The 19,440-nt window shown below is 38.3% G+C and overlaps 2 gene segments (V, D, J or C); one reads left to right on the forward strand and one right to left on the reverse strand.

Annotated features, from left to right (window-relative positions):
• Positions 1–19,440, reverse strand: part of LOC116905410 — a 978,601-nt gene that overhangs the window by 692,870 nt on the left and 266,291 nt on the right.
• Positions 16,236–16,681, forward strand: LOC116905416. The segment is given in 2 exon segments: positions 16,236–16,281; positions 16,365–16,681. Coding segments are annotated over 2 exon segments (363 nt in total).

The following is a 19,440-nucleotide window of genomic DNA, read 5'->3' on the forward strand; positions in this document are numbered from 1 at the left end:
GTCAGTGAAAGAAAAACATCTGAATAAATTAGCTGTGCAGAACTTGAGGAACAGGTGGCTCCTGGCACCTTTTTGGGTTCTGCCATAGAATCTCTTGCCTGACTAAGGGGGCATGGTTTGGGGAAGGGGGAGATCTCAGGCAGGGGGGAACAACTTCTTTGGTCCCCTGCTGCTAGTTTTTGCTCCTTTTCATTGCTTCCTGCCTTTTAGGTAGCTTGGGCTGAGACAGCAGGGGACTGACTAGCTGGCAAGGGGTGCAGGGGACTTCTGGAGTCAATGATTTCAGGGAGAATAGACCTCTTTCCCAAGCTGCAGTGTTACAGCTCTTTTGACAGAAACTCTCAGAAGATGGAATGGTTCCTGCACACCTGTAATTTTGAACAGGACACCTTAATAAAATTTTTTGAATGGGTCAGGTTCTGACAGCAGGTACTTCCTATTGCTTTTGCCTGACAGCTTGGAAAGACCTCATCTACTTATGTGGAGTCATGGTCCTGTTTCTTGTCCTGATCTGTCTTGAGCCTACATGACCTGTATTCACATCTTCACCTGTGGAGGAGGTGCTTAGGGCATTGTTTTGAGCCTATGTAACCTGGAATCACTTCCTCCTCCTACCTGTGGAGGAGGGCTTTGGGGGTATTTTCCTCTCTGGCTGATCTGTCTTGGGCCTGTGTAACCTGTGGTCACTTCCTCATCTGTGGAGAAGGGGCTTGAGGCATAGCCCTACATGACTCGTCTGTCTCAAAACTCTCTACAGGAAACTTGTGGGTGCAGCTATGTGAGGCCCAGATATTCTGGGATACCGTTAATACACCTGCTGTCCCTTTTAGAATTAGACCTAGCTCCTCCAGAAATCAGGGTACCTTTCACTGCCTGCTGCCCCACAATTCCCCCTTTTACTTTTTTAAATGAGAGGTGTTATTTGTAGTGAAAATTTTGGGTGGGATTGAAGTATCAAAAGAAAAGACTAAATAGGCTAGAAGAGTAGCTAGAGTGGTAACAAGGGATGAGGGTGAGGTTGGGAGGTCAAAGGATCGTTGAATGAAGTAATTGCTCCATGGGTTGTATGCTTGAGGGTATTAACATTGGTTTTAAACAACATTAGATGTGAAAACATGTGCACTTCAGCAGATGTATAAAGTACAAGGAAATGATATAAAAAAAAACCCAGAAAACTACAACACAACAATTACCTGTCCCTATCTGAGAGAATTCAAAAGTATGGAAAAAGATAAAATGTCTCAGAAATTATTTGGAGTCTTTATATTCAAAAGAAATAACAATAACACTGAGTAGCCAAACAAATACGTGTAAGTTAAGAGAATCTATTCAAGATTGAGACAAGGCAGTTTTCAAAGTGAATGAAACAGTTAATAAATTGGAAGGCAAAGGTAAGATTGTGGAGCGAAAAAAAGCAAGGAGATTAAAACCTTGAAATATTATCATATAAAAGTTTTTGAAATTAAGGGAATGTGCAGCCAATCAAAAATTACAACAGATGTTATCATTAAAAAACAGTACCAGGAAGAAGAATGAATTCCTTTGGTGGAGGATACAGTTCAGTAAATAAAATAAACAGACATGTATAAGGAAAAAATTCAGTAGCACGAATGATATTTGTAAGAACTCCAGAATGGGTCCAGGAAGCCAAATCTAAGAATTCACAGTGCAGAGGTAAAATTGAGAGAAAAAAGTTCAACTAATTATAGAGATTACACCAAATTACCAAAAGAAGTAGGCTTCCAAATAAAAGAGATATGTAGAACACAAAAAGTCATGAGTACGCAATAGCACAATCAGGATGTCAAATATTAAAAACAAAGAATCAATACTAAAAGAAACATCCAAAACACCAATGAAAAAGTCAGAAATAGCAGAATTACCCCAGACCCTTTGTTAGCAACCACAAAGACTGGAGAGATAGATGTGGAATGCAATATTTCAAGCTCTGAAAGTGAGCAACTGTGAACCAAGAATGTTATACCCTGCTAAGTTATCTTTCAAAATGAATGGAAAAATAACAGTATTTCAAGAAAGTACAATCTGACGCACCTCATGATGAACAAGCCGGTACTGCAGAAAGTTCTTAGTGGAATGTTTTACAGGAAGAAAGATGAAAGTTAGCTTCACTGTGATAAACAAGCTCGATAAGGGAAAAACAACCATGCCCAACACAGCAGCTTATCAAACTCTCAGGACCAATATGGAAAGAAGAAAATAAATAAACAATGTTGTAAGTAATTTTACTAAACACATCTTCTGGGGTACTTGGCCTGTGCCCCAATCTCTTCTTGTTCCCTGGTTCCCACTTTCCATCTGGTTTAGGCCAGTATCAAATGCAACCACCTCCCAATCTGGGAATTATGTTTTCAACTCTGTATAGTTAGTGCTGCTTTTTGGCCTTTGTGAGTAGAATGTGAACAAACATCATGCAATCTTAGAAGGCCTGTGGGTTAGCTGTGTTGATTCATGAGGAGAGACATGAGGGTCTGGCATGGCTGGGTAGTGAAATTTTGAACCGTTCCTGCCCCTGGAACATCACCGACCCTTTGATCCACATAATCCCCACGTATGCTTATGACTGCTATAGATCTGCAATAGATCTGTACTTCTTTACTTCCAATCTCTCTTTCTAGGGAATGTACTTTCCCCATTACTGAGAGCAAATCACTCCATAATAAATGAAACAGATGTCCTTCTCAGCGATGAGTAGGTGATCATGAGGCTTTGGACAGCAAGGAAGAGGCCTTGTTCTTGGCCTTTAGGGCAACATAACCACAAAGGCCAAAAAAGCCTTCATGATCCTTTGCAGACATGGCCTTGAATATCATGAGGAGATACAGTACTCTCCTGTCCAATGCCTGCTGCATTAATTAGCCAGTATGAACTTGAGGACATCAAGGATAGAAAGTTAAAGTGGTCTCAAAAAGAAAAGGCATGGATATAAAAGAGGAATCTATAAAATACAAGCAAATGATAGATTCATATTATAGAAGGAAGACTTTTATATATCTAGAAAAATAATATTTGAAGGAGAGGCATTAGGCTATTGAATCACTAGGATGATGAAACAAAGATTGGAGAATTAAAAGATGAAATACAAGATACAAAAAGTTAGTAGTTTGTTCCCCTAGTTACTTGTAGAACTGGATGTGAGAATGCCTAGAGAGATATTAGAGAGAGCTGGGTGCTTTGCATGCATAAAATTAAAAACTTCATAAAAATCATTTCAACCTTAGTAGTGTGTGTGATCTTTCTGTTCTTCTATGAAAACTGTTACTAAGGACTGCTCTCTACTGTACTAGGAATCCACAAGTGCTCTGCCCACGTACCCATGAAGAACAAGCTGTGGAAAACCTATAAGGAAATATGCTTTTGCTTTGTGTTTAGTTTCTGTTTCAAGGAAACAGGGGTTGGGATTAATGATCTGGAACTCATAGGATTTATGTAAATTTAAGGATTTTAAAAATAACTATTAACAATAATCAAAGCCTTAAAGGTGTAGCTTTAGTAAATAAAAGACTGTGTTCAGGCTCTTTTGTGGGGAGAAAGAAAGAATGAAAGGAGAGAAGAAAATAGAATGAGAAAATGGGGGAAGGCAAAAGCATGAGTGGTGAGGAAGGAAGAATGATGAGAATCCTTGGGTAAACAGAGAGCACTTGCACTAATAGCTTGCATACATTACTGACCCAGTGTCATTATTATATTAGTGCCTCTCCCATTCCTGCTTTTCTTCAATACTCTTCCCACATTGTGGCTGGACCTATGCACTGTATGATGATTGTTCATGACTGTTAGGGTGAAAACCTCCTCATAGCTGTTCACCTTCAGGAAGAACACACTTGCCCTGAAAGCAAAGAGGATAAGGTCTATATAAAGTGTGGAGCTTTCCATGAAGAATCCATCAGAATGTCAGTTTAAGAACGAGTTCACTCTAAAAGAGGACTCTGGTGCCATTAAGACACAGCTTTTTTTTACTGTGTTGGAGACAAAGTGAGCAGTTTCCCTGTGTGTTTAGAAACAACCCTCTTATTGGATGCTCAGGACCAGCAGGGGGTGGTATAGATCCAACTTTCACCAGGATTGAAACAGTAACAGGTGCAGAGAAACATCTGGAAAGTGAGGCAATCCTAGGAGACTCTGAGACTTCATTTTCTAAGGTTTCAACCTCAGAGACCAAAATATACATGTGATATAGCTACTTGACAAGACTACAAATTCAGGACAGTAAAAGTTCTTTGTTAAGTAATTGAGAATATGATTTATTAATTAGATACTAACCTTATATGAAGGGCAAAAACCAATTACATATACAAATGAAAAAATGATAGAAATATTTAAACATGTTGTGTTCAGACATCATCATCACCATTAACTGCATCTGTAAATCTGTCATTATTTTGACTGGCAGGAGTTTCGCGGCTCGAAAATATGATAGAATGTGACTTGGGAATACAGTCCTTGATGTTCCATCCACAATGTTAAACCCATGCAGCTCTGCTGGGAAAGTGTAGGGGATCTGGTCCCGCTGCCATGTTATGCCCTCAGTTCAGCTGAAGGAGAGTGGGAGAAGCCATGCATATTTTCATTCTGACCTTCCTTACATTTTTATTTTCAACACTTACTTTACTGTACATTTTTCCTAAAATGTTTTTAACAATTAGGAATATTAAGTCCTAATATATACCTTTTGTGACTTGGGGAAAAAGGACTCTAAGGCAGTGAAGAGGTGACAGGTATACCATATTAATACCAATTACACATGAATAAAGGCAATGTTCTTTACAATATGTGGATGCTGAGGCCACCTTGCTATGTTCACAGCACTCCTGACACCAGCTTTTTCACTCTCCTGTCTTGCGTTTAAGGGATGAGAGTCCTTAAATCTGATTTGATGTTCCAGGTGTGTGCACTGTAACTATCCTACTCTTCAGATTTACTCTTGGAATGTTTTATTAGCTTGTCAAGAAGTAGTTGTGCACCGTTAGAATTTTAGAATCCCAGCCCACTGGGAATATACCTGAGTTTCCTAATAATTTGTGATAGATTGACTTTCTCTCCCCTGGCTGAAAGCCATTTGCTCCACATGAAATTTGATCATGCCTCTGGTAGTATACTTTAGGCATCATTATAAGGAATATCTGGTTGCTGCTCTACTATACATATGTGTAATCCTGTTACTCATACCATCAACATACAATATGCCCTCCTCAAATGAATTGCATGATAGTATGGTCATTTTCAATCCAAGTGCTTGAGAGTTTCTGAAGGATGGATTGGTAGTTCTACCTTAGCTAATACATGTGCAGTCTGCAGTGCTTTTCTCCTCACATGTCCTTGTGATTAACATCGAGACTCAGCAATGATTACAGCACTGATTAGAAATACATAAACACTCTAGTTGAGATGAAAATGTGCTCTCAGGCTGAGTATACCTGAGTACAGGGATTTTGACAGCTGTAAAGTTTATCATTGAAATAATCTAAGTGTATGAGTTAATGTGATCCACATTTAGAGTAATAAGTTCTAATTTTTGAGCCCTAAGTGGCAGAGTGGTTCATATATAAATTTATATAAAATTTTATTGGATTAAATTTATTTATTTTAACTTTTGTAGCATGTTGTCTACATCTCTGTCTGTACATTTATGGAGTTGGACCTGGAATTACTTCAAGCACATCGGAAAACCTTAGGAAAAATTTCTTCATCCATTGCAGTTCATATCACAAACTTAAGATAATAATATGCTTTTATGTCCTCTATGGACAAAGCATCTGAAATGCAATATCTGCATTCTTAATTTGGGCATGATATTCCAGTCTTCTGAAGAGTCTATGGTATGAGCTTTTCAATATTCAGGAACCAACGTTTGGCTCTCTGGTCCCTTCGCCGAAATTTGGCAACTTAGCCTTTGTGTCATCCATTCCAGGGTCTTTGGCTTCTTTTAGACACTTTCTCCTGCCTGATGAGGATGTATATGATGGTATTTGAGTCTCATGGAGACAATTTCAGAAATTCTTTTTGAAGATACGTAATATATTCATATATAAACAGTAATTTTAACATTGACAACCCCCTAGAAAAAGGACGTAAGCATTAGTGCAGGCCTTATTGCCCATTCTACCCTTGAAGGTTCAGGGCTGCAGATGGCACTCAACATTCAGGGATTGGTTTCTCTTTCTTGTGTTGCTGCACCTTTGTGCTAAGATCTTATTTTACGGTTTGGACATACCTTGATATTTTAAATTTTCAAACGTTTCAAAATAATAAGATGCTTTGCTCATAAAATGAATGTGATTGTTTTGGGTGTAGATTTCTTTAATGCAATCAGTCATCTACTTAAGATTTTTTCCATATATTCAGTCACACTCATGCTAACAAGCCACTGCAAAAAGTTGACCAAATTCAGGCAAATCTTATTCTCTTTAAGTTCTAAACCATCAATGCTGATACAATGAACAAAGAAGAGTGCATTGTATTTGAACATTTCTGAATGCAAGAAAAAAAAATCCCTAACCTTGCCTGCTGTGCCTTTCAGCATCCACTGCCCACTGTGCCTTCTTCCAAGATCATCAGCATCTAAGAGAGTTGAATAAACTTCTCCATGCTTAGAGTTTATGATTTCTGCTGTTGATTTTAAAGTTGTCACAAATACAGGTAAATATGAAGATGAAGCTGCTGATTGTTGAATAAATAGCAATTTCAAATATGTGAGCCAGGAAATGGACATATCAGTAAAGTCGGTGAAATCACTCTCTTTCATGGAATTATAGTATTCATAATTGAGATGGCATATAGTCTTATAATATGTAAGAATTTTATTTATACATATTGGAACAGTTACTGTTCCAATTTAGTGGAAAATAAATAGTGATAAGACTACACAGGACCTAGAAACAAACTGTCATCAAGGTAGGAGTAAAATGTTTGTTGCCTTTGAGCTTCTCATCTGTCTGCCATGAAGAAACACCGGGAAAAGATTCATATATGAGTGAACAGAGTCATGACCCTGTATGTCAGAGTGATGGTCTCTATCAATTCTAATGCACCCCAACATCACACATCAGAAGTGTTGTGTACTGAGGAACCTGGTCTTCTGTGTTATCTACTTTCTATGGGAAGCCAAATGAACTCTCATGAGGGATCCTGCATCTCGCATCCTAGACTGATACCTCTTGAGTCCTAAAAGTTAAGTACACCAGCAGAGTCAGCACCTGGAGAGGGAATGCAAATCTTTCCTGGATCCACCCAACCTTGGGTTGAAAAGCCCAAGCTGGGTCTCTGTACTCACTGATGTGAAGGCATGGTCAGGCTTACTTCCTAATTCCTGCTGCTGATTGTCCCCTTATATGAGTGCCAAGCCTTCCTAAGGGATGAACTTTTCAATCATCACCTGTTCCAACCTTACTTTCTCCCCTCTCTTTCTTCACAGATGTCCTGTCCCAGGTTACTCTGAAAGAATCTGCCCTGGGATATTGCAGCCCTCCCAGACCCTCAGTCTGACGTGCTATTTCTCTGGGTTTTCACTGAGCACTTCTGGTATGGGTGTGAGCTGGATTCATCAGCCTCCAGGGAAGAGTCTCGAGTGGCTGGCAGCCATTGATTTGGATGGTGATAAGTACTACAACCCATCTCTGAAGAGCCGGCTCACAGTCTCCAAGGACACCTCCAACACCCGAGCATTCCTCAAGATCACCAGTGTGGACACTGCAGATACTGCCACATACTACTGTGCTCGGAGAGCACACTGACACAGCCTCAGTTTTCAGCTGTACAGTATTTCAGACTGGTTCTCAGCTCTGTTCCTTCCTATTATATCATAAGAGGGTAGCTCCATAGCTTTCCTGCTGGCCTCTGTGGTTTCCTTTTTGCTCTTATTTTAATAGCTTTTTATTCCTGTTTTTCACCCAATTTCCTCTAAGATGTTCATAAAATGATTCTGTCTGTATCTTGTTTATAAGGTTGAAGGATGTTTGGTGCCTATATCATGTCGTTCAGAGCTATGATTACATTCAGTCTTAGGCTTCAAATTCTCACAGCTGAAGATTCCAAATTATTGTAATGTTTATCTTCAATAAAGTGCTGTATATGGTGAAGATGGGAATTACTGGATGAGTATTCCCAAATTGAATCATTGACCAAAGAGTGTCCATAGATACTCCCAAATAACTCAGGCTGTACTGAAGTGTATTGGTTTCTATCCACAAAGTAATTTTAACACCTTATGGTTTAAGACAACACATATATCTTACTGAATACAGAAAAGTTGAGCCCGTGTCAAGTAGAAGAAGCTTCACTCCTACCGATTTGCGTACATAGAACTGGACATACTTTGTAGGGTATCAGATGAGAAAGGTAATCATCAATCTAGCTATAAACCTCATCATGTCCAATAGTTAGTTGCCTCTAGGTTATACTGACACAAAGGGTACAGAAATGTGGGATTGAATATTTGTGCTTTGACAGAATTTAAGGACTATGAAATTAGTGTTAGGGTGATTAGGGTTAAGGATACAAAGCTACATGGCTAACTCTGCTAGAATTGCCAAGAAACTGAAATTGGATAGGCCATGGGCCTAAGGAAAAATCATGTGCCATTGTTCTGATACGGCAGCATAGCAATAAAATGATTTTTATTTACATAACCATACACTTAAACCAGTAACTCATTTAAAAAAGCTGCCCTCTCCTCTGAACACACAATACAAGTCCCTCCTTCTATTACTTCTATTCTAGGCAGATATCCTACAACCCTGGTTCATCAAATCTCTGCTGTGTTAGGGACATCATGTCCCACTGAGGTCAGACAAAGAAATCCAGGAAAGGGAATGAATTACAGGAGAGGTAGTACCGTTAGGGGCAGACTCCACTCCTGTTATTGGGGGACCCAAATGTAGATTGAGCTACCCATTTGCTGGGCACCTTGGCCTAGCCCATGTATACTTTTTGTTTGGTGTCACAGTCCCAGAAAGACCCTGCAATGATATAGTGGTTCTCATTGCAGATCTGTAAGACCCAGACCTTTTATCTTATAGGTCTTTTATGTTTTCCCCAAGTAGAAGTTTTTCTAACTATCCATTCATTTAATGTAGGCATATTTCAGCACTAGGTTCTAAGGGTCAGACAGGTCTTGAGCTGCTTCAATATTTCTGTTATTGATATTAACAGTCTCACTCCTATGTACAATTATGGTGTAAGTCTTTTTACTCTGTCTATTACACAATGTAGGGTGTGTGATTTACCCTCTGAACACAGGTGCTCTGCCCCAGGGTAGGCTGATGAAGACAGGAAAAAGAATCTTATCTCCTGTTTTTACCTTTATAGAAATGGGAAGCAGTAGAGCTGGAATGAACTGCCACTAAAGAGGAATATGACTTTGAGAGGATATTATAGTAGTATTGGCACATCTCAAAATCGCTGATGCATAAATCATCCTTAGGTAAACTAGAGTCACTTATTCCTTAAACTGAGCTCTGTGGACACTGAAGTTAAAGGAAGAAGTTATTTCATAAGCCAGACTGTGCAACTTAAGGTGAGCCATGACAAACCTAACTGCGTGGGAACTCAGGAACAGCAGGGGGCAACATGAGGCCAAGAATCACCATAGAGAGAGGGGTTGTGTGTGTAAGGGACTCTATGTCCTCTTTTGTTTCCTCCCTTAAGTGTGTTAGTGTGTTAACTGCTCTGCCCTGTTGTGATTGGCATGTGATGTCTTTATGTTCAACCTCCATAAAGATTCTTTTTTAAATAGGCAAAAAATGTATATTCACTTCTTTTTAATTGCTTCTTATGATTTTTGAAAAAATCATGCAGTATATTTTAATAACTCTTTCCCTCATCCTCAACTTTTTCCAGAGCCTTCCTACCTACCAACTCCCTGAACTACACACCTTTTGTTTCCTTTTTGAAAAACCAAAATAGGCAGAAAATTAAAAGGTGATTAAAAGCAATCAAAAATTAAACAAAGCAATCTAAAAACAAGTGAGAGAGAGAGAGAGAGAGAGAGAGAGAGAGAGAGAGAGAGACTGACTTGCAGAGATTCATTAGAGCATATTTCAACTATTGCAGAGTCTGGATATTCCACTGAGGATGTAAAGAACTCTGCTTGTGTACCCTTCAGTTTCAGGGACAGTAATTAGACATCCCCCATCCACCACTCTACACTGCCTATGCCAGCCATAGTCCTAGCACATGGACTGCTCTGGAACTTATGGTGTAAAACATGACTATAACTTTCATAAGATTCCCAATACTGCAAAATGTTGATGGATGTGTTAGCATTCTTATGCTATTATTTTTTCATGTCTGTAACTACCAGGGGAATAAACTGTTTTATGACATATTTTGAATGTTATTTATGGAAGTGAGCAGTGTGGAAATGGCCTGGTTTCAAAAGTTTTGTGCCTGTTGAAACATCCTGGCTTTTATTAGTACCTCATAAAAAGCAAAATCTTATTCTGTCATGATCTCCATGATCTCCAATCTCAAACTGAAAGGCCATTTTCACACCAACAGGTACAAAACTCTTTCTTGTCTTTGATTTTTCTTGTCCACAACTCATTTTCCCCCAGGACATATCATCAGGGAGCTATGATAGTAGACATTTTTCCATGATCAATAAATCTTAATTTAATTGATTTTTGAAACCTTAACATGTGCAACTCTTCTCATCTTCCAATCTCCTGAGAAATCCATAATGTACCTTTTATCCATATATATATATACATATTCATCATATATATGCATCTCCATATACATTCATATACCCACATCCATATATACATATCCATATAATCCATATACACACATACAGACATATACACATACATCCACATATATACACATACACATACTCACAAAACACATACACACAAACACACACACACACACACACACACACACACACACAAAATGTCACATACATGAGTCCATTTAATATTGTCAAACATTTAGGGCTGATTCTAATTTTAGATAATTCTTCAATAATCACGTTCATTCTGTCCTAGGTAGGTTGGTTCTTGGACTTTTACTAGTGTGATAAAGGAATGAAGAACAGAAAAGCTGGGCTGGGGCAGGCAGTGCTCCCTCTGTAGAGCAATATCAACTGCAAAACACAGCTAAGAACCTCAGAGCTTTTATGATGTACTGCACAGGGTGGGGAGGAATTAGCTCTCCTCACTCCAGGAAGAGGAAGAAGCTGTAATTGCTAGTTTTCATACATGCTGGCTCAGTTCATAAACATGAATAATTGCACATGCTGTCAACATTCACACTTGCACCAGAAGATTTTGTCTGAGCCTGACCCATATGGCCAGGCCATGCAGGTGATTCAGAGTACTCAGCATTTCCTTGGTTTCCCACATAAGTTATTCTTCATGATTCTGACAGAGATCTGTCCATCATATTAACAATCACCCAGTGCTCCACCCAGAGAGCCTGTCATTCACAGAATTCTTTCCAAAATGTCACTTCTGACCTTCCGGCCCAGTACCTATTACTATAGTGGTATGTTCCTGAGGTCATGTCTCTTAGATGGTGCCTTTTCTCCACAAGGTGCACCACCCATTCTGATAGAGATGTGGGTGACTGGTACACGGTCCAGCTTCAAGATTTGAGCACATGATTTCCCATGTCAATAACCATCTCTGCTGCTTATGCTGCTGGAGTGGTCTCTCAAGTGATGCTCAAGATTGCTCAACTGTCAGCTCATGCAGTGAATCATGCTGTAGTAATGACTGTATCAAGATACCAGCACCAGTGCTTCAGGGTCTCCTCATTGCTGTTCTCCTCTTGTGGCTGGCTTAGAGTATGAAAGTTTCTGATAAGCATCCAGAAGCCAACATCAACATCAAGATAGTGTCATTCTTATAGTAACCAAGGCCAGGAGCCCATTATTCTTCATAAATCTTGACAGCCTTTGTAAGCTTATATTCTCAAGAATGTTGTCATTTCTTTAGTATGGTTTTCTCTGTGCAAGCATTTATTACCAAAAGCAGAGGCAAAATTGATACACAATTTTGAAGTGCTTTTAAACCATAGTTCCAGTCTTCAGTCACAGAGGAAATGTAGTCTTGACTTCAGCCTTCCACTTGAGAGACAGAAACATTTTGTGAGATAGTTTTGTGTTTTGTGATTTTATTTCTGATGGCATTAAAAAACATTGTTATTTCACATTATTGTTCAAAATGTAGCCTCAGATATCTTTCAAAATGTATAGTTTCAAGAAAATGTTACCATTTAAAATTATATGTTATAAAATTATATAATGTTATATATTATATTATACTTATATAATTTATAATTTAATAATGTTATATATTATATAATGTTTTTATTTATATTTCATATGTTATTCCCATTCCTAGTTCGTGGCCGTGAACTCCCTAGCCCATTCCCCTCCTCATCTTCTATAATGGTGTTCCCCCCCAACCATCCTGCTTCCTGCCTCCCTTTCCCTGATAATTCCCTACACTGGGAATCCAGCTTGTCAACCAAGGGCTTTTCTCCCTTTGGTGCAGACACAAAGCCATCTTTTTGCTATATATATGCAGATGGAGCCATGGCTCTGTCCATGTGTAGTCTTTGGGTAATGGTTTAGTCCCTGAGAGGTATGAGATTGATAGTTTCAAGAAAATTTAAGCATTACAAATTTTAAATTTTTATTTATACGGATGTTTATAGGTGCATGTATGTACCACTTGAGTGCCTGTCCACTTGGAGGTTAAAAGAGGTTATTAGACAATTTGAAATTGGAATTACAGACATTTATGAGCTGCCCCAAGTGTTCTGGGAATTGAACCTGGGTCCTCTGGAAAAGCAGCCAGGGTTCTTCACTGCTGAGCCATATCTTCAGTCATGGCAATAAAATTTCACTAGTTAATTTTAAAAGTCCTTTTCAGTACTATTACATACATAGTAGTGGATATTTATGCTCTAGTTCATTTTGTGAGCCATAAGTGATGCTCTGTTTTATTATGTTGGTGCAGATGTGGTGATTCTGTGTAATTGTGACAACTCGTAGTGGCTGACTGGCAGAAAGACGTGGTATTGTCTTCTGTAGTATGGCCATCTGAATTTTAAAAGTCTAAATTTTCAGGAAAGTGAAGCCAGTATAACCATATCCTCCTTAAAACCATAGTACAGCTTTAAATTGTCTATGTATAAATTATGTAATTGCACAAATTATAATAGTAGTTACATAAATTTCAAAAACTAAAATAAATGTCTGCAGAAATACTATTGATTTCATTTTCCTGTTGGCTACCAACTTCTAAGCATGACTTGCTCAATTATTTGTGCATAGCATCCCTTATGAACTTCATTGGAGGAAACTAATTTTTCCTTTGCATGTGAGTGTCAATTGCAGAACTTCCTGGCTAGCAGTGAGAGCACATGTCAATTTCCATCTCCCAACTTGAGGATTTTATCTGGAATAACTTGATTCAGACACTGTGCCTATAGCCAAAGTTTCTGTGAATTCGTATGTGCATCCATCCAATTGTGACTGGAAGATGTTCCTTCCTTGGAGTCATCCAACATCTCTCGCTCTTATAATCTTCTCAGTCTTAAAAACTTTTTTCTCTATTTTTATCTCTATTTCACTATATCATGCTTGTAAGTACTGTCCCAATTCTAGTTTCTTTGCTTGTTCAATTCAATATATCAAACAAAATATTCAAATCTTGGAGAACATATGAATGAAAACATGAATCACTTGCTTTATGGACACAGGTGGTCTATTCAGTGTATTTTTCCAGTTCCATACAGATAGCTAAAGATTACATAATATGTTTTACCTCTGATACATATCTATTTATCTACGTGTACCAATTCTTCTTATTTTATTTATGCTTTTTTTGAAATCTGGGATTATTTCTTCCCCTGCATACTGTTTATAGAGCATGAATAACATGCTGTGAATAAAGAGATATGTGTAAATGACTGTACTATAAGGTGTAAAGTCATTTGAGTATATGTTTGTATTGTTATTACTGGGACATAAAAAATGTTATTTATTTATTGATTGATGAATTTTCATAGATAAGATGTTATCCCAGCAAGTATGGTCAAAAGGCCACGTTTAAAATTGATATATGTAGTAGATCGTGGTTGTGTTACTAATGGTTTTCTTGTCAAGCTGTCACGCATATGTATATATATATATATATATATATATATATATATATGTATGTATGTATATGTGTGTGTGTGTTTATACCACTATATTGTGTGAGCCTTGATCAATGAAGCTCATATATGCTGAGTGTAAAGAGTGATGCAGACTTTATTGAGTGTTCAGAGTGCTGAGATTAACAAAGAACTCGGCTACAGACAAGTAATTGTTCCAATTCCTCACCCAGAAATCAAGGGCCATCATAAAACAGGGAAAAGAAAGGAGGTACAATGCTGAGAATGGGGTCAAAGGAGATCAAATTCTATCTCCAGGGATTCCACTGTTCTTACTTCACACATGAACACTCAGTATCTATGATTATCTACAAAAGACACACTAATTAACCAGTGGACATTACCACATGAGAGATCTCTAAATGATTGAGCGGGTAAAGATGTCTACTGGCATGCTTAGCAATATCAGGAAAACACCTTATAAATGAATGTCATAAGTCACCCTCTGAGTTTAATATACCCACCTTGTTGCATACCCAAACTCACCACTAAAAGAAATATAGCAATTAAAAATACAACATGGATGGGGAGGAACACTTGAGAGCCCATACCAGACTGAAGGACTTTTGAAATTTGATGACAGATGGGCAAATATATTCACTTTTTTGGCTAAGAATTTTAGAGGTTTACTTTTTACTAGTGATAATTCTATCAATGTGGATATAGTTAGGAATAATTAAATTCACTGTGTTATTAGATAATGAAACAGAGGAAGTAGGATGTTGGGAAAGGGACTTATCCTAAGGGCGGAAAGGGAAATATAGAGACCAAGTAGTGATAGATGGTGGTGTGAGTCCTGAGAGTGGAGGTAGATTTTAGCATATTTCATATTTGATTGAAAATGTCAAAGAATAAAAATCCTTTTGAAATATAGAAATAACAACTTTACTCATGTACAGATTTTTATATGTGTATTTTGTACACTATATATTTCTCATGTCACCTCTTGATCCTCTTTTTGCCTTTATTCTACTAGAAAATTTCATGGATACAAGATCATGAATTTGCATGAATAGTTGTATATAAATATGAAATTTTCAAGAGCTACTAAAGAGAGTCTCATTTAATGTCTGTGATTTTGAAATTGTGCTTATTAATACAGTCATCTCTAATTACATTCATTTTTCCATAAGCAATGTTAATTTCTTATTTATTTCTGGTCAAACATTCTGTCGTGTGTGTGTGTGTGTGTGTGTGTATTGTGTGTGTATACAATTAATAATATATATATATGTATAAAACCCTGCCTTACCTATAAAATCATTTCTTGACATGCCTATAGCTTTTTGCTATAATTTAGTTATTGAGGAGCCTCCTGCAATAATAAATACTAATAATAAGTAATAATAATTCTTTTGAAGCACATTTACTTTTACTCATTTTATTAAAATTTGAAGCATATAACCTGTTGAATTGACAAATATTAGTTGCATGTATGAGAAAATAGACTCTAAAACTATAACACTTGTCTATTATTGGAATTTTCCATTATTTTTCATCATCATTTTCATCATCTCCATCTTCATCACCATTATCATCCCCACCACCACCACCACTACCACCACCACCACCACCACCACCATCACCACCACCACCACCACCACCATCTCATCATCATCATCATTATCTCATCATCATCATCATCATCATCATCATCATCATCATCATCACAGAGTATTATTCGTAAATCAATGTATTAACATATCATAGAATGGAGCAAGAGCTATGGGCCAACAATTGATTGAGACATTTTTCCCTGAAGTTTGCACAGCATCTGTCTAGGGTTCACAGAAAGTAAATGGGATGCACTTCCTCAGAGAGGAATAGGATTTGGACCTGAGCATCCTGCTGCTTGCCCCATATGTCTTTTCAGTTCTTCCTCTTCACAGTTGTACTCCAGCTAGACAAGTTCATTATGTAATAAATACCCTATTCATGAATATGCAAATTATATGAATCCATGGCAGTAAATACAGGGATGTCCACATTCTGAAAACAACATATGACCATTGTTCTTTCCACAGGCCCTGAACACAATGACTCTAACCATGGAATGGAGCTGGATCTTTCTTTTCCTCTTGTCAGTAACTGCAGGTATGGAGCACATCATTTAGAATTCTGAAAAGGAGACAGGGCCTGAGATGGCACTGACATCCACTCTGACTTTTCCTCCACAGTTGTCCACTCCCAGGTCCAGTTGCAGCAGTCTGGAGCTGAGCTGGCGAAACCTGGGACTTCAGTGAAGCTGTCCTGCAAGACTTCTGGCTACACCTTCACCAGCTATAATATTCACTGGGTAAAGCAGAGGCCTGGACAGGGCCTTGAGTGGATCGGATATATTTATCCTGGAAGTGGTTATACTTACTACAGTGAGAAGTTCAAGGGCAAGGCCACATTTACTGCAGACACATCCTCCAGCACAGCCTACATGCTACTAGGCAGCCTGACATCTGAGGACTCTGCGGACTATTTCTGTGCAAGACACACAGTATAGTAACCACATTCTAAGTGTGTCAAAAACCCTGAAGGAACAGGAAGCTGTGCTGAGACTGAGATGCCATAAAGAATAAACTTTAGCCTTGTTCAGAAATAGTAATTCTGAATGTCCATTTATTGCTTCCTCCTCATAATCCTATATTGTCTTTGTTGTTTTTAAAGGCAGTTCTATGAAAATTGTGATGCTGACTTAGGATAAACCCATAGTACACCATATCTTGTCATTCACTTCACCAGTGATCACCTCCATTGGCCTATTTCTTAAAGCTATGAGTTTTCTTCTTAGCACTGCTATCATTGTGTCCCATAAGTTTGTTTTTGTTTTTGTTTTTGTTTTTTTTTCCGGAGCTGGGGACCGAACCCAGGGCCTTGCGCTTCCTAGGCAAGCGCTCTACCGCTGAGCTAAATCACCAACCGGTGTCCCATAAGTTTGTGTATGCTGTGCTTCATTTTCATTAAATTGTAAAATGTCTTTAATTTCTTTCTTTATTTCTTCCTTGATCAAGTTATCTTGATCTTTGGGTAGTGGCTTAGTCCCTGGAAGCTCTGGTTGCTTGGCATTGTTGTTCATGTGGGGTCTCGAGCCCCTTCAAGCTCTTCCAGTCCTTTCTCTGATTCCTTCAACCGTTCTCCGTTCAGTGGTTTGCTGCTGGCATTTGCCTATGTATTTGCTGTATTCTGGGTGTGTCTCTCAGGAGAGATCTACATCCGGTTCCTGTCTGCCTGCACTTCTTTGCTTCATCCATCTTGTCTAATTGGATGTCTGTATATGTATGGGCCACATGTGGGGCAGGCGCTGAATGGGTCTTCCTTCCCATTCAGTTTCGGTTTTAATCTTTGCCTCTCTATTCCCTGCCAAGGGTATTCTTGTTGCCCTTATAAAGAAGGAGTGAAGCATTTGCATTTTGATCATCCGTCTTGAGTTTCATGTGTTCTGTGCATCTAGGGCAATTCAAGCATTTGGGCTAATAGCCACTTATCAATGAGTGCATACCATGTGAGTTTTTCTGTGATTGGGTTACCTCACTCAGGATGATATTTTCCAGTTCCATCCATTTGCTTATGAGTTTCATAAAGTCATTGTTTTTGATAGCTGAATAATACCACATTTTCTGTATCCATTCCTCTGTTGAAGGGCATCTGGGTTCTTTCCAGCTTCTGGATATTATAAATAAGGCTGCTATGAACATAGTGGAGCATGTGTCTTTTTTATATGTAGGGGCATCTTTTGGGTATATGCCCAAGAGAGGGATAGCTGGGTCCTCAGGTAGTTCAATGTCCAATTTCCTGAGGAACCTCGAGACTGATTTCCAGAATGGTTGTACCAGTCTGCAATCCCACCAACAATGGAGGAGTGTTCCTCTTTCTCCACATCCTCGCCAGCATTTGCTGTCACCTGAGTTTTTGATCTTAGCCATTCTCACTAGTGTGAGGTCAAATCTCAGGTTTGTTTTGATTTGCATTTCCCTTATTACTAAAGACATTGAACATTTCTTTAGGTGTTTCTCAGCCATTCGGCATTCCTCAGCTGTGAATTCTTTGTTTACCTCTGAACCCCATTTTTTAATAGGGTTATTTGTCTCCCTGAGGTCTAACTTCTTGAGTTCTTTGTATATTTTGGATATAAGCCCTGTATCTGTTGTAGGATTGGTAAAGATCTTGCCCCAATCTGTTCGTTGCCATTTTGTCCCAGCAACAGTGTCTTTTGCCTTACAGAAGCTTTGCAATTTTATGAGGTCCCATTTGTTGATTCTTGATCTTAGAGCCTAAGCCATTGGTGTTTTGTTCAGCAAATTTTCTTCAGTGCCCATGTGTTCGAGATACTTCCGCACTTTTTCTTCTATTAATTTGAGTGTATCTGGATTGATGTGGAGGTCCTTGATCCACTTGGATTTAAGCTTCGTACAGGGTGAAAAGCATGGATCGATCTGCATTCCTCTACATATTGACCTCTAGTCACCATTTGCTGAAAATGCTATCTTTTTTCCATTGGATAGTTTTGACTCCTTTTTCAAAAATCAAGTGACCATAGGTGTGTGGGTTCATTTCTGGGTCTTCAATTCTATTCCATTGTCTCTGTACCAATACCATGCAGTTTTTACCACTTTTGCTCTGTAATACTTCTTGAGTTCAGGGATAATGATTCCCCTGGAAGTCCTTTTATTGTTGAGGATAGTTTTAGCTATCCTTGGTTTTTTTTTATTCCACATGAATTTGCAAATTGTTCTGTCTCTCTCTCTCTGAAGATTTGGATTGGTATTTTGATGGGGATTGCATTGAATCTGCAGATCGCTTTTAGTAAAATGGCCATTTTTACTATATTAATCCTGCCAATCCATGAGCATGGGAGATGTTTCCATCTTCTGAGGTCTTCTTCAATTTCTTTCTTCAGGGGCTTGAAGTTCTTATCATATAGATCTTTTATTTGCTTGGTTAAAGTCACACCGAGGTACTTTATGATATTTGGGTCTATTATGAAGGGTGTCATTTCCCTAATTTCTTTCTCGGCTTGTTTCTCTTTTGTGTAGAGGAAGGCTACTGATTTATTTGAGTTAATTTTATACCCAGCCACTTTGCTGAAGGTGTTTATCAGGTTTAGTATTTCCTGGTGGAACTTTTGGGATCACTTAAATATACTATCATATCATCTGCAAATAGTGATATTTTGACTTCTTCTTTTCCGATCTGTATCCCCTTGATCTCCTTTTGTTGTCTGATTGCTCTGGCTAGAACTTCAAGAACTATATTGAATAAGTA

This window comes from Rattus rattus, chromosome 7 (assembly GCF_011064425.1).
Source record: "Rattus rattus isolate New Zealand chromosome 7, Rrattus_CSIRO_v1, whole genome shotgun sequence".
Classification (NCBI taxonomy): domain Eukaryota; kingdom Metazoa; phylum Chordata; class Mammalia; order Rodentia; family Muridae; genus Rattus; species Rattus rattus.